This window comes from Schistocerca nitens, chromosome 9 (genome assembly GCF_023898315.1).
Source record: "Schistocerca nitens isolate TAMUIC-IGC-003100 chromosome 9, iqSchNite1.1, whole genome shotgun sequence".
In the NCBI taxonomy this organism is placed as follows: domain Eukaryota; kingdom Metazoa; phylum Arthropoda; class Insecta; order Orthoptera; family Acrididae; genus Schistocerca; species Schistocerca nitens.
In genome coordinates this window covers 358,757,675-358,779,358 of record NC_064622.1, presented here as the reverse complement: position 1 = coordinate 358,779,358, position 21,684 = coordinate 358,757,675, and the positions used below count along the sequence as shown (strand labels likewise).

Sequence of the window (21,684 nt, the reverse complement as noted above, 5' to 3'; positions counted from 1 at the left end):
GAATTCTGCACTTGGTTATGAAGCAGTTTCTATAGACTGAGCAGGGCTTCCAGAGCGATAATACATGTAACTTCAGTAAAACCTTCAAGTACAGTCTGAACAAGTACAACGGCACGAGTCTATGATTCAAAGATTTCAAAGGGAAGGTAGCGTATTGTGTCAAAGGTAACTGCTAACTACTAGTTATTTTGAATGTCTCCTCAAATACAAGGTTCCAGAGACCACATTCACGTACAAAAACAATCCCAACACCCATCCAAACCTCTTTCCACAAAGGAAAAAATGAGGAAGATCATCCGAGCACTGAAGTACAAACAGCCACTGGGTGAACATCTGATAAATGCTGACGTGTGGAAGTATGCAAGGCAAAAGGCAATCAATAAACTTGTTGCAATTATTCAAGAGATTTGGGAAAGCAAAAAAATTCCAAATGGATGGACCTTTGCCATAATTCATCCACTACATAAGAAAGATGACGGAACAGATGTGAACAACTACCATGACATATCTCTCCTGCTAACAACTCACAATATCCTTTCAAAGGCTCTACAGCATAAGATAGAACAACAAATCGATCCACAGTTAGGGAAATATCGAAGGGTTTCAGCAAAATCATGTGCTGAACAGATTGTTAATCTGAACTTCATCACTTCTAACTGTATTTTAGAAAAGATGATCTGAGAATGACTGAAAGAGTTCAGGGGTAGAAAATCAATAAAGGCTAGTCTACAAGTACACGAATCTCATTAACCCCTGTCTAGCCTTTGCAGATCATCTAATGACCTTTTCAGATTCCGAAGATATGCCATAAAAACAGCTTAATCAATTGAGGACACAAGCAGTGAAGGCTGGACTTCAGTTCTCCTTTCAGAAGGCTCTCTTTATGACGAACATAAAATAAATGCCAAGAGAACTGGAGATCCGACTACAAAAAATTAATTGGGCAAGGAAACTTTCAATTCCTAGGTGAATGGATAAAGCCTAACATATCAGAGACAAAAGACTCTGTGCCCACATTTAGAAACTGGAAATGGCCTACAAACTTACTAAAGGCACCTACACCAAGAAATCAATATCCTTACATGCCAAAATTACACACTGCTGCACAATTATTCGATAGGAGGCTCAGTGTGAGACAGGGATTCTTACAATGAACAGGAAAGGCCTAACGGAGAAACGTGAGGCCAAAGAAAGAGAGATGTAGAAAAAAGTCCAAGGTCCTGTCAAAGAAAACAGCTAGTACAAAACACTTCACAATCATGATCTATATAAGCATGTGGAGGAGACACATGACATGATTCAAGACAGGATTGCCTTTTATGGCCACATGACCCAAATGAGTTCAGAAAGGATATCTAGAAGGATATTAACTGTCCTTCTAGTTAAAGGAACCCAAAGGAGCATAGATCACGAAGTTGAAAAAGGTCTACGAGAACTGGATAATTCTTTTAAAGATATCCTGTCACATGACCTGCTTAAGAAAAAACTACGAGCACATAAAGGTTTCCAGGAAAAGCCGAAGCTGAAGATGTAGACTGAAGAGAGAAAATAACACCTCAAACAAATGCAGGAGCACTGGGTGGCAGTTAATGTCCAGGAAAAGAGAGTGTTAGTTATTATGGTCTCTAATTGATTGAAATAATGAAGGAATAATAATAACAATAATAATAATAACAGGAATCAGGCAATGACTGTAATCTGTAAAATACTCACCTTCAGATCTCACTTTAAACTCAATATAAGGCATTTTCCCTGCAACCTTCATAACATCATGGTATTGTTCATCAGAAAGATTGCGTAAAATGCTCCTCCTCTCTTCATGTTTTAATTGAGCAAACTGCTGAATTGTTTTTATATATCTCTGTAAAAGCGAACAAATGTTTTATAAATTTTATAATTGCAAAGAATTCTGTACTGGATGTAGTTAGATGAATCTAGAAAATTTGTACTGATGTGATAAACTATACAAAAGAAGTTTATTTAAAAAAATAAAATAAGACATTTTAAAATCTTTTAAAATTAATTAATGGTTTTAAAAATTTACATTAACTGTTCTTAGAATAATTAAATCACATTTATTTCTAAAGACATGTATGTGATTATGCCAGATAATTACATTATTTCTACAATTAAACAATTGCTGTTATCTCCAGCTCTACAGAAATGTCGTTTTTTCCTAACTTAATTGTTCCATTTAGGATTTCTGGGGTAGTAAATGTTGTTGGACTCTCAGACACAGGTGTGGCTAAATTTCTGTGACGTTTTAATGAATCACCAACTGATTATCTTCAGAAAATCATTTCTGATTATTAATGGAAGACCACAATAGCGAATTGTTGTGGTGAGACATTAGTGGACGGATGCAAAGCATTTCTTTTTAGCTCACATTCTTCTTTTTCTTTTAAATGATATGTAAATAATATCTTTGTCATCTCACCAAAAGAAGCTGTTACATAACATTAATGTCTGTAACATTTCAATTCTCGCCTTGCTAATATTCTGTTCACTCTGAAAGCAGGGAAAAAAAAGTAGAGAAAAAAATGGAGTTTATTCCTGGAACAATTGGTACATAGGTGATAAGAAGGCTTAATGAGAAGGCCACCAAACTGAATTTTCAGGCAACACATTATCATTATTCATTTTAGTGCAGAAGAGTGGCCAGTTTCAGATTCAGAACTGTCGCAGAAGAGTTCAGTCAAGAACCATTGCATAACAGTTCAGTCACATAGAGACCAACTTTTGTGTCGAACTCAGTATCATTCACTTCATCCTATGTTTGTTGAAACAGAGATGATAACTACAAGTAAGTCATTGTACAAAATGACTCAATCTCATTTTGTCAGCAGATCTGCATCAAAGAGTAGCAGTACCTTAAAAAGATGCATGATTATTTGTGCTTTTTGTTCATTTTAAAAGTGTGAGCGTGCTTCTGGATTCTCTTATTTCAACGGTGCAAGTCAGCAAGATGTTCATAAAAATTCACAGTACAGAAAATCCTGTGCCTCATTATGCAGACTTTCTTTCCAAATTTCAATGTTCTCATCTGTTACCTTAAGCCCAGTCGAACAGACCAGAAACCACGGTTTAAGAGAAAAAGGGTATTACAAAGTGTGCTTTGGGCCTCATGCTGTTTCAAATGGCAATTGTGAAGAAAATGAATAGATATACTATTGTTCAGTTCTGTGCAATCAACATACGAGGTGTGCACTTGAGATGCACATATGCGTTTTTGCTTGAACTTACCTCAGGAATGCTGTGTCTTACATGAAATAAATTATCAATAGTAACTTTGAACCTGCTTCTGTAGGGCAGGTCACCAACACAGGTCTGTGCAGCAGCAGTAGACTTGAGACATAAGCCAGTTAGAATCCTAGTGGGGGAAAATTTTCCAATCAGTATTCGGCTGACAAGAGGAGGAGAGGTAGTGGGATAAGTCACCAGCCTTTGAGTCAGTGCCGTTGGTTGTCCCCCTTCATTGAACTTCACTGAAATATCATACAGTTTTTGACAAGGCAGTCTGACAACACTCCATAGGGCTTTATGAAGTGAGGGCATCTAGCACTGTTGATGGCTGAGGGCGCCGAGCTCGGCAATCCCCTTGTGATCTTCAACACATTTAGGCTAGATGCTGGCACTTGACTTTACTTTCTCCCTTCCCTTCATTCGTGACAATACAAATCCAACACTACACTGTACAAGTTCTCGTCACAGCCATTCCCACAACTGACACTTCACTTCATAACAGGTCGGAGAATGCAATGGTGAAGCACCTCCATTACAACCTTGTCTAGAATGCCAATGCAGGATTCTTGCACCTGTTCCCCCTATGCTGATTCCTGGAGTGGGGCATAACTTTGACTTTGAGAATATCACCCTATAAGGTAGATATACAAAAAAAATCATCCAAATTTTGGAAAATGAGTCCCTTCATTGCACTTCACTGAAACATCATACAGTTTTTAACAAGGCAGTCTAGCAACACTCTAGAATCTCGAGAACATTAATATTGCCTCCTTACTATTTACAGGCATAGAACCCATTTACTCCACAGCTGGGATACACTAAGAATCATAATTATGCAAGTAACAGATTTTACGTAACTAAATTATGCAGATACCTATTACCAGTCTTCTTACTTGTACTTACCTTTTTATTTACAAAATACTTCAAATTGTCATCTGTAACATATGGCAGCTGTAAGAGTGGACTTTTATATTCCCACATAGCCTGTACTATCATTGGACACAGTTTCATACAGTTTTCTATTGTCTCAATATTTGGCAGTCTTGGTACTGAAACATAATAAAAGGTACCCACGTGCAATATTTGTGTGTTACTTTTTTCAGTTAAACTGAGAATATGTTGTGAAATATCATGGACAATTTATAGAAAAACATAAAAATTACATTAAATAATAATGATTACATTTACAAACTAATACTAATATGTACTAGTTTTCTCCCATGATCTAACTGAGTGCTAATGGTCAGCTTTCTTAATCCCACATTTTCCCCCAAAAAAACATCTGCAAATGATCTCTTACTCAACTACTTGCGCAACCCCCCCCCCCCCCCCCCCAACTCTAGAGAGAATATTAAATGTACCTGAAGTATTCTGTCGTGCTTCATGATCTCCGACACTAAACACGTTAACAAAATTGTTGGGTTGCTGCACGGCTCAGGTCTTGTACCTGGTTGACGCAATGAATGAGGCATGTAAGAGACATGCTGCAGTTCATACTTTTAAAGTATTTGAAGTCAGCTGATTGCCGGAAAGGAATACAGCACCTCCAGTAGTTGTAGGGGTACCTTACTCCCACAGTATTTATCTACAAATAAGGAGTCACGTACAAGCCAAATTTAATAGAAATTGCTCCAGATGTTTCTGAGTCGTGCTTTTTTGCTCATATGCTTGTCTGTTACAAATTTTTTTTCAGGCAGAAGTAATACTTGTGCCAAGTTTGGCAGAAATTGCTTCAGGTGTTACAGAGGCACAGTGTTACGTCACAGTGTCTCCCCCCCTTCTCCCCCTCTACGATTGGAACATACCAGGACTGTCACCAATGAACCTTGTGACCCCGAAAACTACGGATTCTGTCACCAATGAACCTTGTGACCCCGAAAACTACGGATTCTGTCACCAATGAACCTTGTGACACCAAAAACAATGGATTCTATACTCATATGGGTTGCTATCTAATATTTTTTCATATCGTGGCTTCTCAGCCCCACCCCTATGAGACAGTACAAGTATGTTATCCTCAGAGTACTTTACACAAACAATTCCACAAATAATGAGTCATGTACATACAACATTTGGTTTAAATGCCTCCAAACTAGAGTTATGCTTTTACTGCATGTATGCGGCATGTTGCTATGCACAGACACAATGGACTTGCTCAATTAAACAACACTTGAGCACAACATGCAAACAGCCTTACGACTACTCACTGATCCAACCCATGATTGTACACTGTGTATGTCTGCAGCTATTGCCTCGGTGCAATGTCACAGTGCTGCCATCTGTTGGAGAACCCTGACCATTATTCTGCCCACCACAGCATCTACATTGCATTTTGGCAAGTAATATTCACACTTGTCTTCATATCCATTCATGGACACTTGATGACATGGCTCTTACTAATTTACTATATCTACAGCAAATATATGATGTTTTTTAAACCGTTACTTTCACATAACTGAAAAAAAATCATGTACCAATACAGCTAATCTACTTAGAAAAGTTATTTGGTTTATTTGATTTACATAGAATTTTCATGCTACAGTTGAAAACATAAGAAGGCAGCTATAAATACAAGCTGCACAGCAAAAGAAAAAGCTGAGAACATAGTACTGCTAAGCATTACAAATTACAAACAAATTCTCATTAAGATGGGCATAGGTCTACAACAATACATATCACATTACAATGTTTTCTACTGTCACTTTGAGCTATCTCTTTCTTCCACTCTGAAATCTAAATGCACAGAGCTCAAATCACCTTATAGCATTCACACAATACTTACTTCGCCTGGCATATGCCAGAAGAATGAGCTGGGACACACAGTTGACCATTTCTTGGATAAGATACGGACATTTCTTTACAATGTACTGCCGATCCTTATCAAGAGTTTCTGGATTGAGAGGAATTCGAGACAGATGGGCATGAATGATTGCACGTGCCTTCAAAGAGTACAGGAAGCACAGTGGTCGCTCACGATTCTTCTCACTGAGGTTTGGTATCTGCTTAATGAGCTGTTGAAGAAAAAAGGAAAAAAAAAAATCAACATAATTGGCTCCATGTAAACTGTCCAAATTGATGATGGGTTACCCCTTATGTATACATATTATGAAAAGGAAAGTTGCTGAAGTTTCATAATATTGTTACATTCCATCCTGGATTTTCCACTGTTTGATCCTTATGCATAAAAGAATTTAAAGAAATAATACACTTTTGCCATACTTTAATACAGAATTACACAGCAGTCTAAGAAAAAAATTAAGTTTACTATGATCCTACAATGGTATAATAGTAAATCACATACAGTAATCAGATTTCACCTCTAACAAAAATGAGAGCACACAAAGAGTTCTGTAATTACTATATTATGAACTCTGAAATCCAGCATCTGGGAACATTTCTTAATTATTTTGGACTTTCATTTATTTGCTGTGTAGAAAGTCCATTAGACTGAGAAGGGAAACCCCAATGACAAGGGAACAGCCCATTTTGTAATGTTAGATTTTCTGTAAGCTACGTGAGTAACATCTCATAGATCCATCAGCCAGCAGATACAAGAGTCACACTTGACAGTAGAGTTTAGAGTTTCCCAAAGTTGAAGAATGGAGTCAGGTATCAACCACATTCGCTAGCTAAATGCCAGTAAGAGAACAGAAATGTCTCTGTCAATTATTATAAAGGGGGAAAAAAGCAGTATTATAATGTTTTGTTTTATGACCGTCTCAGCTAGTTCCTACACAGCCGAATCACGGTTGGAGTATGACACAAGGGCTCGAAACTATTATGGTGAAAGTGATGCTGGAGTGACTGAATTGGATGACAGATTAATAAATCAATAGTTGCAGTTAGGCAGTGGCCCAATTTTATCTATTAAGTTACTAAAATAAGTTTCTTTTAAGTTATAAGCTGATCCCTCAGTAAATCTGCTTGTAAATAAAAAATAAGAAGCTTATATAAGATTTAATTAGATAAATATATTTGTGGTTGGTTGGTTTGTGGGATGAAAGGGACCAGACTGCGATGGTCATCGGTCCCAAATATATTTGTGTAAATGAAAGGAGTATCAATGAGGAGTACTAGTTATATATGGCTGCCCTACAATCAAGAGCTCTAAGCTAATTTATCCTTCCTTTTTTAAAAGCGTGTTTCACTTCATTTACAACAAAGCCTTTCTTTGAAGGAAAAATGTAGAAAGTCCACAGTCTCATCAGTATGCTAGCTGAAAGCAAAATAAATCAAATCTCTAGCCACAACATCATGACACTTTATGGTGAAAATGTCTGCTGTCTACTGTGGAAATCAAACACTGAAGCTTCACAGCCTAAGATGCATGCAAATGATACTCCAAATTAAAAAAGCTCACAGCTACTATGGCAAGGACAAACCAAAGACAGTCAAAAGACCGAAGACAGTCAAAAGACCGAAATCAAAAGAGACTGCAATCTTCAAATAGTTCATCTCTTCTATTGTAGATAGATGGAAGGCTATAAGGTGTGCAAAAAACAGAAAAGCAGCCATTTTAATCACACCTGTATACAGCAAAGTATACACTTTGATAAGATTATAGAAAGCTGCCCTGTCGAATATTTTGAAATGGATTTGAATTTTGTGAATCTGGGTTGATGTCAGTTATTTGTGATACTCAAAAATTTGTGCCAGACTGATACTGGAATCTATGTTTCGCAGTTACCATGAGTGGTCACATTAAACACTTCAGTTATCTGAGCGAGCCTCCAGGACCGACCCAAACTTCCACATGTCATGAAAAAGTCCAATAGCCCATTTCGTGATTCCTGCACAGGATGAGAGAAATATTTTATTGTCATTTTAGCCCATTGAGGCATGGATACATCATTGATGCTCACAATGTCTGTGTTTATAGAGTGTCTGTACCTTCACATTACAATGTCCTTCAGACATGGATGCATGTCTGAAGGAACAGACAACATTAGGAACCGTGTAGAAATCCTTCTGCCCTGGAAGGAAAGAAAGTGGTCATTCAGTGAGGAAAGAACAATACTACAAGATAACATGAGCATCTCAAACGTCACCAGTTGTGCCTAAGGAAAGAAGAAACAATCTAATACTTTGGAAAATCTGGTTCTTATTTATTTTTCGTTTAGAAATTATTTTAGTGGCCTCTGAAGACAAGGTCATAAAAACACAGAAGGTAGTGGTACCCACACAAGAGAGAGTTCGTATGAAACCTGGTAATGAAAGAAAATTTTACCACTGGCACTGAGCCAGCAGGGACAGAAGAGGTCACCAGATTTTGAGCCAACGTTCTAAATATTCCTGTGACATTTTCTTCGTTTTCCATCATACTCCCTCCTTTTTATGTGTTATGTATTTTCATTGAATGCACACGTAAATACATTTTCGGCTGCAAGATATCTGCACATAATATAAACGAAAGTCAGATTGTTTAATGCCAATCCTTTCAGTGAGGTACATGTTGAAGCACATTTTATTCCTTACTAAAGAGTTTTGTGCTGTATCCTGCTACTAGTGCATGCGAGTTTGAGTGCATCGAGTGTGGCTTGCCATGTGTGCGCTCAAATCACCTGTCAACTGTATCAATGCAGGCCAGTCACGAGTGGCCGATGGTGGGAAGCGTGCACACAGCACATTTTCCACAGTGCCATCTACCGGCGGATGCTCACTGAACCTTTTGTTGTATTTCTAGTTTGTGTCTTCTGGATCCCGAGAGGCTTGATGTTCAGAGGTTAAGAAGAATGTCATAGTTGAGTGACTTGGTTGGTTTTGTGTGTTACTTGGTTACAACACTTTGCTTGGCAGAATATGGAAACTATACAATACGATGAGTATCCACTGATGGTAATGATTGAGAATAAACTCATGTACTCCCTATCTGTTCAGTTTAATGCAAATGACATTGTGTGATAAGGGTCCAACTGCTGCACTGATATTGAAATTATGTTAAAATAATGGCAACTGGGTCGTGGAGCACACCGGCTACTGTGGCAGTCCTTCACATTTAAGGGGTTATATTTCTAATCTTCCTGCAGTGTCTCTTGGGATTGTGTCACTGTTGACAATTAGTCAATTAGAGGCAAATGTTAAGCTTGGTAACATATTTCTGTCATTCCAGAGGAGTAAGTTACGCTTTATAAATTATAGAGTGCAGCAATCTGTCGTATTATTTTTTTTTTTCCACATTTTTGCATGTTATTTTGCAAATCCAGATATCGGCTAGTGCCTGGCCATTATCAGTGCACTATTTTCTAGTCTTGACACATGTCAGTTCTCTGTTGTTCAGGCATCAGTCACAGTTCTTTGAATACTACGTGCTGCATACTGTATGTAGTTTTCAAAGAACTGTGACTTTCACCCGAACAACAGGGAACTGACATGCACTGAAACTAGAAAATAGTACATTGATAATGGTAAGGCACTAGCCGAAATCTGGATTTGCCAAATAAAACCTAGAGAGAGAGAGAGAGAGAGAGAGAGAGAGAGAGGACTGATTGCTGCACTCTATAATTTATAAATCATATTACAGTCACTCTACGCACCCACTTTCCTAATGGAAGGTAACCTCAGTAAGTTATGTGCCATCACCAGATTCCACCCTAGCCCTTCATTTAATTCCATAATCATTTATACAACAACACACACAAAACAATACAACAAATAATTATTAGTCATCCACACAATACATTTTTAGTGAGGCATGTCTGTATATAACAGCATCATCCACAAAAAGCCTGAAGGAACTTTCAACGAGTTCTACAGCACCCCTTCAGGGTTTGTCTGAAGTCACGGTTATGTTTGAATATTTCTCTCCCTTAAGAATGACATAGGTCTAGTGTGTTCTATTTGCTAGAAACTCTTCAATTCAATCCCACAACTAGTCTGATATTTGGGACACACTTGTTTTGTTCATTAGGTGGCAGAGTGCAGCTATATCAAATATCTCCTGGAAGTTAAGGAACATCATACCAACCTGGCCACAAGTATCTACTGTTCTCCAGATCTTGTAGATGAGCAGAAAGAGCTGGGTTTCATATGATAATTGTTTTTGTAATTTATGTTGATTCTTATACAAAATCTCTAGAAATGTCATAACTCAGATGACTATTTCCTTGAATCCTGTGCTGACTGCTGTATCACTGACACAGTTTCTGGACAAATAGCTCTGGTTGGGAAGGTAAATGTAATCCCATATGGAGGAGTAAAAATTTTTTTAGAATTTTTCAACTGGCATGAGGCAACGTTAGGTAGAGCAAAGTGGCAAGAAAACGGCAAAGATAATAGAAGAAGACTAATTTTATCTGATGAATGGATAGTATTATGGCCATGTGAAATTAATTTCGTCTAGTCACAACTGTGGGTTGCTTGACTGCTCTGGAAGAAGGCTTATCATACTAGAAACCATAAAATAGTAATTCACTTTATCACATTAAAGAATAAAAGATTTACTTAACTTTGACAAACTTCTTCATCGGAGAAGTACTGGATAATTTACAACTGTCATGGGCTAGCGAAGTATTACTCAACGCACTAATTAACAAACCATTCTCTTGAGGTACAATGTTCAACACTGATGAAAGTATATGTCCATTAGAAACTTTAACTGTCACTCTCCTACTCAATGATGTTGACTGCTGCAAGTAATATCTTGAACTGGGAGAGTTCTTGCTAGCTCAACACTAAACTGACCTCAGCGTGAAAGCGCTGCCATGCTGAGAGGCGATGCGTGGTCTTCAGGAGCCGTCGCTAATATCTGTGGTTTCAATTTGCGCTGTCTACTTTGCTGTGGCAACACAATCCCTCTACCACACCACATATAGCATCACTTCTTACCCTTAAGACTGTTCACAGATGATGTTCTGCTGCACTGATTCATTCACCCAATGTTGTAACTGTTATATTGGAACAATGAAATACAAAAGCGTTACTGAACGACATTTACATCATTATGTAGCTTGAATACTATGAAGCTCTCTTGCAGCCCTCGACCCTCTGCAGATGGAGAAGTCACATGGCAAGGGATGGTGGCACTGCATAGCAGTTCCACTGCATCAGGATAATTTAATAACAGTGACCGTACAAGAAAATAATTAAAATAAAACATATTCAGGATAGAATCAAGGTGGCAGATTGTTTGAAAGGTAACATGTCTTCTAGGTTTAGTCCAGCTGCAGAACAGTATTCCAATAGCACAATTGATGTCTTGTACATTCATCTTTATGTGACAGACTTATTCCTCTACTTACAACGTCTGGCACTATCCACTACATTTTCTGAACAGAATACTTAGTTAAGAGGAAGAACTGTTATTCAGTATCACCTGTAATGCCCTGCAGCTGTAAATTTTTTACCTATTCCTACAACTGCAGTTTTCCCTTGAGGTCCTGTATTTATTGTTATCACCTCAAGACTGGCATTTGAAGAGTAAGTATTATTACAAACAATGTGTGTCCTTACAATCATCATTCATACATTATCCTTATAAAGAGAGGCACATTGTAAACAAATTACAAGATACTGACAATATATTTAACAACTGACCTTAATTTAATTCCATAAACATGCTCTTTACAACATTTAAAACTTAACACACATTGTTCATACTGTATTATTACAAACAAATATGAATAAATTATAAATAAACAACATTTAAAAAGTTATAGTTTCAAATGTTAAAATGATAGTACCTTTATGCATTACATTTTAAGTCTGTAGTGTTGTTCTTTAATGTCACAATAATTCTTGTGTAATTAAGATCCAGTAAAACATTAGCAGAAAATACAGTTATACTTACATGAGGAACTTCTTCATTGTCTGTTGGTCTCTCAACAATCTCACTGTTGTGCTTCTTCTCAAACTCCAGTGAGGCTGCAAGGATCATAATTACCCTTTTTAGAGCCATTGAAGGTGTTTTATGAAAGAAATAGTAATACATCTGTGTAGTATTAAGCAGAACCTGCAAGCATAATTGTACGTCAGATATAAGTTATGCTGCACTTTCAAACCGTGCGGCTAAAACAAAAAATCAAATAAACATAAAAATTAATTTTGTGACACCTACAGAATCTATTCTCAGCAAAACCTTTATTTGACATTTTAGTGCTATAAAAGAAGGAAAAGGTTTTATTCTCTGACCATGGCAACTATAACAACACTAAACAGGATGACAAAAACAATAATCCTGTAGTTCTATTGAACAAATATTTCCTCTTTTGGGTGAAAGAGGCTAAAATCCAAGCAGAAGCAAGCAAAGTATGAATACACTTCCAGGTCAAAAAAGAGGAGTTCAAGGCAACAGGTTCAAATACATAACATACAACAAATAAGAAAGCAATAATGAAACAGGACCACAATGTATGGACTAAACTGAGTAATACAATCATAGGACAAATAGCTGTTGAATAACAAACAGTAATCATAATCACCGTCATCTGATGTATCTGTATCATAATGTCCTGTATGTATTACTTCTATAAATGGTAAAGCTTGTGTGTGAGTATGTTTGTCCCTCTTTCACGCTGAAATGGCTGGAGGGATTTGGAAGAAATAAAACGAGCTTACACCATTAATTAACACATAGGCCACTCCTGAAAGTGTGTAGTAGCACAAATTTATTGATTTGAAGAATATAATGCGAAATGTGGAACAATAATTACTCTTAAAAAAAAAAAAAAAGCCATTTACTCTTTAGTTTTTGAACTACTTCATTTTTGTGAATTGACTTACATAACAAGAGTCAACATATGGCCGCTACCTAACATCATATTAAATAATAACTTCTTAGACGCACATACGAGAACATACAACTTCACTTCTCGGTCATAAAACATAAAAGCGTATAAGCAACAATGGAACATTTCATAGAGCAAAGACAAAGAATAAACAGTATTCAAATAATTAATGTCTTTGCCACTGACTACTGCACTGTGTGTAACTGCTTGTTTATTTTGTCTATCTTCCCGCGCCCACACAACCCCCTCCTGCTAGAGTAGAACTCCAGGTAGGTTTGGAAACCTGTATTGGATCTTTTGATGTGCCCTTGTACAAATCACCAGTTGTGCAACTTTTTCTTCCACCAGATTTGGTGTATTTGCTGTTCTTGAAGATGCTTGCTCCCGCTGTGACACCATATTCCACTGCGAGTCCTGTATGTCTTCCTGCTGTAAGTCTTCTGGCAGTAAGTAAGCTGGCTTCACTCGATCAACTGACACAATAACCAGTTTATTGTGAATCTGGAGCTTCATTATGTGTGTGTTACATTGCTGAACTTTATAACATATGGTATATGGTGGCTGCACTGTTGGCTCATAACATCACATGTGAAAGTTGCTGAAGTCTCGGTGCACAAATGATGGAATGTCGCCCTGCCAATTCGATGGCTGTAGCCGGAGGTTTGGCAGCTGTGCTTTAACCATCTTCAATAACTACAGTAGGCCAATCTCGTTCTTAAGCTCTTCAAAGAAATTGCCATGAAGGTGCAAGGTTTTCCCATACACAAGCTCTGCTGTGGATGCCTCTTGGACTTGTTTGAAAATAAATGCTCAGACCCAGTAACACCAGTAGAAATGTTGCAGAACCACTGTCACCATGGCACATCAATGCAGCTCCAAGTGTTCTGTACCATCGCTCCATCATACAGTTACTTTCTGGATGATAACTTGTCGTATGATGATGTCGGACTCCACAAATGTTAGCCACTTCAAGAGATAATGAAGATTCGAACTAATGACCCTGGTCAGTTGTGACGTGCACTGGGCAACAGAATCTTCCTACCCGTGTCGCCAAGATACTTTGACTGGCTCTTCCCGCTGATATGTCTCGAATCGGTACAACGCCTGCCCCTTTGTAAATCTATCAATTGCTGTTAGTAGATAACAGTAACCTCCAGACATTGGCTGTAGGCCAGTGATGCTGAGGTGCATGTGTTAACATTGAAAATATGGTTTATCAAAGTATCCCATGGGGTTCTTCACATGACATCACACCTTACAGTGTTGACAGGCAGAGCATTGTTGTGTCCACCTTTGACAATCATTTCTAACTCCAGTTCACATAAATGTTGTGTCAGCAACTTGGACTCTTGGTCGTGTACCTGAATGAGCCAAATTACGAATACTTCTGAATGTCTTTCGCAGTAAATGTTCAGACACAAACAGTCTAGGTCGTCCTTGTGAGGTATCGCAACATATTTAAATGGCCTCACTTCCGGACATACGTCCTGCAGTCTCAACACTGTGGAGGTGCTCTGCTGAAAAACCTGAAGTTGTGTGTCTTCTCTTTGTTCTCTTGCCAATCTCGCGTAATCTACAGAATTGGTTATCGCCACAACCCTTGAGAAATAGTCTGCTATGATATTCTCCACCTCTTTTACATGATTTCAGTCTGTGGTGAACTGGTTTATGTACTCTGTCTGAACTGCCTAAGTGACAGAGCATCTGTAATGCTTGCTGAATGCAAAGGTGATTAGTTTGTGGCCTGTGAACACCATAAATGGTTTACCATCCATATAAGGCCGAAAGTGTGTTATTGTCTTATATACCGATAACAGTTTTTAGTCATACACACTCCAGTTCCTTTGTGCTTCCATGAGTTCCTGCAAGAAAAACCCTAATGGTTGCCAGTGTTGAGTAGACCCTTGATGTAATGCTGCTCCAATGGCTATCTGACATTTATCGGCTATTATAAATAGTACCACATCTCTCTCAGGATGAGGCAATGAAATCGTTTGTCTTGATCTGTTCAAAGGCTTTCTGCTTGCAGGGTGTCCCATCTACCTTCTGATGTTTAGCGGTATTAGGGCCCGTCAGCTCCTCTGCGAGCGGTGCTTTAAAAGCAGCTGCTCCCAGCAGATGTCGATGGTAAAAATTTGCAGCACCTAAGAACTTACGTAACTGTTGCAAATCCAACGGCCTAAGTATTTGTAGTGTAAGTTCCAGTTTCTCTTCCAACAGGCAGATGCCACCTGCTAAAACTAAGTGACACATGTAGGTAATGTGGTTTTTTCACAAGTTGCACATACTTTTATTAATTATTATCCTGTACCTATATGTTGTTATCAAATGTTGCTTTTAGGTGTGCCTTATGAAGATTTTGTGTTGCTGAAAACACTAGTATATCGTCAAAATAGGTGAAGGTGAAGTCTTGCCTCCATAACACCTCATCAATGAAACGTTGCCACGTTTAAGCCATGTTTTTAATGCCAAATGACATACACAAAAATTAAAAGAGGCCAAAAGGTTTAAAGACAGCTGTCTTCAATGTCTGCAACTGGTAAATGATGGGATGACCTTTGACAATCTATGAAACTGAAATATTTTGCTCCCATTAGTACATTCGTAAAATCACAAATAGTGGGCACTGGATGTTGATTGACTATCGTGCGAGCATTCAATTCCCTGTAATCACTGCAAGAACTCCACTTTCTGCCTTTCTTCTTGTTCTTGTTTTCTTCTTCTTCTTCTACTTTTTTACCTAGATGTAGAGATGGATCATGCACTATCAGATCTTCGTATCACTCACTGATCTAACATACATTCAAACTCTGCCTTTGCGTCTGTGAACCTGTCTGGTGACAATCTTCTCGGTCTAAAAGAGACTGGATGACCTAGCATTGTGTTTATGTGATGAATTGTATTATGTGCCACTGTGGTTAGTGTTCATGCTGTCGGGTCCAAATGCTGGTTTACCTCTGTCAGTTGTACCACACGGCCTTCTCTTTCTCTGAACCTTTCTAGAAGCGTAGTAACCACTTCTTCTCATTTCTCAAGTCAAGCAAATTGAATTTCAATGTTGATACTGTATGCATACAGAGAATCTGCCCCCCTCCCCCTGGATTGCTTCAGCCACACCCACCATTACAAACATTCAGTGACAAGTATTACAACACCTAAATTCACGTCCTTGTTGCAGTTGCTATACGTTGCTACCAGCTGTTTATCTGCTGCTGTGAGATGAACTAGCGAACTGTCCTTGACTGACACATCTCTCTCTACTGACGACGTGCTTACATCAGACTTGGTTTCTACCAGATAATAACACAACGTCTTCATCTCTCATACACACAGTTGTCACGATACAGGCAAAAAGGAAGTGTCTGTGCTTAGAATCTCCATGATACTGACACAGCGTGTGTAACTGCATGGCAGAATATACTTGGCAGCTCACTGACCAAACTTTTTATGATACCAACATAGTTGTTCAGGTTTCGTCAGTCAACTGTCCGTAACTGCACTGCAGGTCCCTCAGAACCAGTGGTCTTCCAAGCCTTGATTTGTCTCTGCAGACCGTCTATTTGTTCCTTTAGTTTCTGAAACTCTGTGGTTGTATCCACCTGCTGATCCTTGTGAATTGCCACCACCTTATGTTTTTCCGACTTCACTGCTGCTTCTGCGACGCTCATTATACTTGCTGTCCCCACTGTTGCATAAACTCTGTTGGACAGCTGGAGAATAGTGATCATGTTGCACCCATCCTTCATAGGCACTGCCACTCTTGCTGCCATGGGAAGCTGTGATGTCCAAACGTATCTGAGCATAGCATCTGCAAATACTGCTTCCGTCACTATTTGCCGAAACTGCCGCCAGAATCCTTTTGTCTTCTACTAACGTCATTGCTCTGGCGTCCAGATGTTGACTGCTATAGCAAACTTTTCTTGATCGTTTGTTACTTTATTATGAGTGAATGCCAACTCTAACAATAAAAACCAGAGTTTCAGTTTATCATGCAGGAACTGAGGTGTGCACAGCTTCATACATCTTCTACATGAATCATCATTTCTCATAATTTTGTCGACTGTAGAGCCCGTCACATGCACATCATTAATTTGTTCTGGTGAAACTTTCCATGCTGCGCTATTTCATTCCATAAGTCTTGTATCAGACTACGCAGCACATTCTATAGCTGTACTAAATGTGTCATAGGACTTCTGTCATCTGTCCTACGTGTCAGTAAATTTATGTCACCTAGCTTGTTTGCTTCTTGCTGTGTGAATTCATCTGTATCTGTAGCCACCACTTTATGGCCACTACATATCATCATATTAAATAACAACTTCTTATATGTATATGCAAGAACATACAACTTTATTTCTCTTTCTCGTAAAACACAAAAGCGAATAATCAACAATGGAATATTCTAACTCTGTACAACGAAAGCAAAAAATAAACAGTACTCAAGTAAGTAACGTTTTTGCTGCTTACTGCTTATTGCTGCACTGTGCGTAACTGTTTATTTATTTTGTCTATCTTCCTGCTCCAGCAACACAACGAATACAATGCTTATACAATCCCCCAAGGGTTTAATCCATACTTCCATAAAAGCTCATGGCTTTTTAGCTGCTGAGTGTCAGTTGTATCTTATAGCTTCTGAGATGCTTGAAGAATCACAATGATGGTGTCATCTAAATGCCACGTGACAGGCAGATGACATGCCTTTACATTTAGAAAGTAGTGGACTCTTAGTGAGGCTGGATTTGATTATGATATGCAAACAAGTCCAGTGGTAATAGCCACACACGAGGGCAGATGGCACCACTGCACATACAAATATTATAAAATTTGTGCTACTCTGAACAATGAGGAATGTTCAATAAGTAATGCAAGAATTAAATTTTTTCTTGGCCAATTTTGGTTAAAAAAGTGTGGAATTTATTGTGAAACATCATGGAATATTTCCACTTCAGCTCATATAGTTACATGAAACTTTGATAGGAGATGGCACTATACTAAGCCTTCAAAATGGTGTCTGTAATGTAAATGCATTCCAAGCAGAGACGTGTCATTGAGTTCCTTTTGATGGAAAACCAGAGCATCACAGATATTCATAGCTGATTGCAGAATGTATATGGAGACCTAGCACTGAACAAAAGCACGGCGAGTCGTTGGGCAAAGTGTCTGTCATCCTCACAAAAGGGTCGCGCAAACTTGTCCAATTGCGGGCAACCACAAACAGCTGTGATTTCTGCAATGTTGGAATGTGTAGACACACTAATTCCAGGTGATCAACTGATCATAATCAAACATCTCGCTTCTCAAATGGATGTGTCTGTTCACAGGGCTGACACATTTGTCAACCGATTTGGGTACTCAAAAGTGCGTTCCTGCAAGGTTTCTCACCACAGAACAGAATAAAATAAAGACCAATGAAGGACTATCTATGCAGTATTGCTTATGCACTACACAGTTGATTATGACAATTTTTTGATGAACATTATCACAGGTGATAAAACATGGGTTCATAACCTTGAACTGGAAACAAAACAGCAATCAGAGGAGTGGTGCCACCACTTCTCCTCTGAAGAGAAAGTTCAAAGCAGCTACCTTAGCTGGTAAAGTCATGGTGATGGTCTTCTGGGATTCTGAAGGGGTTATTCTGTTTTGTGTTCTCCCTCATGTTCCAGTGATGAACTCTGAAATATATTATGGGGGTTGACTGAAAAGTAATGCCTCCACCTTTGTAACTCTTCCAACAGTTGGCAGCATCGGTATGCGGCAGGTACTGGTTTGTTCCATAGCCTCTTCTCTACAGCTCCAGTTGGCGGGAAGCCTTAGCATTGAACGGTTGTGTTGTTACAGTGTAAAGCATGGAACCATGCGCAGATGGTCGATCAATGTGATTTAAGCAATGTGCAGTCACTGAATTCTTGATAGCACAAGGTGTCACCCCAAAGGAGATTCATCAGAGAATGAAAGCATTTTACGGTGATTGTGTTCACGTGAGTACTGTGCATCGTTGGGCTAGTAAGTTTAAAGATGTTGGGGCAAGAACATCTGAGCTGCATGACAAACAAAGAGTTGGATGTCCTGTGACAGCAACTATCGAGTTTCACAAGCAAAATGTTGACAGATTCATTTAAGATGGTCGCCGTATCACTCAAAAAGAAATTGCAAGCACAATCAGCATTTCACAAGAATGTGTGGGTCACATTATTGCTTTGCTTGGCTATTGGAAGATCTGTGCACAATGGGTACCTCGGATGCTGACTCCTGAAATGAATGCGCACAGACTTAAAATTTGCCAGGAATTCCTCTCACGTTACAAGAATGAAGGCGATGCCTTTCTCCATTCAATTGTGACAGGAGACAAAACGTGGATACACCATTACGACCTGGAGTCAAAACGTCAGTCTATGTAAAGGTACGTTTACACTGGGATACATGTATCGTGACATGTATGAGCGACATGTCAATTTGACATGTCGCGATACATCACCTCATACAAAAATTCACGGAACTTGTATGTGGACCCTCGAGCTCATACATGTCGCGTATACATTTTGTATATCGCTTTTTGGCCATATACGCGACATGTATGAGCGACATTTGAAGAACTCGCGCATGCGCAGTACTATCATTTCCTGTCGTCTTGTCGACTGCCGCTTATTTTGACGATTAGCGCATGCGTAGTACCAGGCTCTTTGGCGGCTGTTTGAGTTTTGAAGGTGCCGACTGTCGTTTCGACGTTAATGTATCTGCATAGAATATCAAAAAGTGCCATATGCAACATTATTCTTCGTGTTTGCGAGGCCATTGTGCAAGTTTTACCCCAAGAAGTGAAGGTAAAAGTTTTATATATATATATCAGAGTATGTAATACATTATATAATTTTTTCATGCATCTGGCACGTATATCAATGTTTTGCTATTATTCCGGCGGCCTCGCATGATAATGTTGACAACGGATGCCGACAATCGTGAGACATTGGCATTAGCAATCGCGCGACAATGCAAATGTGTTGTCATGAAATCTTCATTTTATGAGGAATCCCCAGCGGCTAAAAAACAAAGTGTTACTGCCAACTGATCCTCTGGTGGAATCGCTTCCCGAAAGTTTGTGTTGGTTTTGGACACAAGAGGAGCCACAAGTGATAACAAACCGCGGAAATCCTCCATACTCATCCTAACATAATTTCTAAAATACGCGCCATCCTCTAGCGTTAATTCGTGAGAAACTCTCTGTGCCACCATCTACGCTTCCTCCGCCTTTTCTTCCTATCATCTTCCAAAAGAGCAAGTGTATCAGCACATAAAAATGTGAAATCTTCCAAATCGTCGTCGGAAGCTATCGCACAGTGATACATATCAACCAGTGTAAACGCACGCTCATACATGTATGAGGTTGATACTTGTCAACTCATACAAGTCGTGATACATGTCGCAAAGTCGCATATACATGTATCTCATACATGTGCCGATACAAATCGCAGTGTAAACGCACCTTAATATCGACATGAAAACTCACCTCAGAAAAAGAAATTCAAGACATAGCCCTCAGATGGAAAAATCATGGCAACGGTGCTCTGGGATGCAGATGGTGTTATCCATGTTGATTTCCTTGATCGTGGAACAACAATAAATTCAGAGTGTTACATCACAATGCTGTGAACTCTGAAATGACGGTTACCAAGGGTACGAAAGGAAAAAGGAAATGTTTTCCTGCAGAATGACAATGCCAACCCACAAACTTCACGTGCCACCACAGCAGAACTTCAGAGACTGAATCTCTCCACCGTACAGTATCCTCCATACAGTCCAGATTTAGCACTGTCTGACTTACATCTGTTCCTGATAATGAAAGACGATTTGCGGGGACAGCATTATGCTTCTAATGATGACATTGAGAGAACTGTGAGACTGGGGTTGTGGAAACAGAGTGTTGACTTTTTCCATGACGACTTCAGAAAACTTGTTCATCGTTGGCAGAAATGTATTCAACTGGCCGGTGATTATGTGGAAAAGTGAATATTGGTAATTAAAGATCATGTTCTACAGATTATTTCTGCATTTGATTTATTAAAATATTCCCATACAAACCCAATTTTCGGAGATGGAGGCATTACTTTTCATTCAAACCTCGTATGTTACTCCCAGGAAACCGAAGAAATGACTTCAGCCCAAACGTCGCTACAAAAATGCAAACACACGTCTCCTTCTCCACGACAACGTAAGGCTTCACACACGTCTGCACACTTGAGTGGAGCTCAAAAAACTTCATTCAACTGTTCTTCCCCATCCTCCCCCAGCTCAGATACGATACCTTCTGACTTCCATCTGTTTGGCCCAATGACAGATGCACTTCACTGGAAACAGTTTGTGAATGATGGGGAATTTACTGATGCAGCACGACTTTGGCTCCATCGTCAAGCATTAGTGTGATACTATGCGGGCATTCAGGCCCTTCCACTAAGGTGACATAAGGCTGTGGCATTGAGTGCCTAGCCAAAAGTGTGGGAATAATATGGAGTACTGGAATCCTGAATAAATTCAACCTGCCTTCAGGAAAATAAATAAATAAATAAATATGTGTTGCATTACTTATTGTAGCTGCTCATAGAAATTGCTTATTCTCTTTCTTCATCAAATTAGTATGTTTGTTACTCCCTCACACTGAATCATGTGGATGGATTTGGTGAACTTTGGAATGCAGGCAGCTCATATCCTGAATTAACACTGG

The 21,684-nt window shown here is 38.9% G+C and overlaps 1 protein-coding gene across 1 annotated transcript in view; it reads right to left on the bottom strand.

Moving 5' to 3' along the window:
• The window catches only part of LOC126203768 (translocation protein SEC63 homolog), a 190,379-nt gene that overhangs the window by 84,744 nt on the left and 83,951 nt on the right, over positions 1–21,684 (bottom strand). The window contains exons 7-10 of the mRNA XM_049938137.1: positions 12,029–12,190; positions 6,026–6,254; positions 4,147–4,292; positions 1,714–1,861 (exon numbers count right to left, since the gene is read on the bottom strand). Coding sequence (XP_049794094.1) covers positions 1,714–1,861; positions 4,147–4,292; positions 6,026–6,254; positions 12,029–12,190 — 685 coding nt within the window. The remainder of the gene's footprint in view (positions 1–1,713; positions 1,862–4,146; positions 4,293–6,025; positions 6,255–12,028; positions 12,191–21,684) is intronic.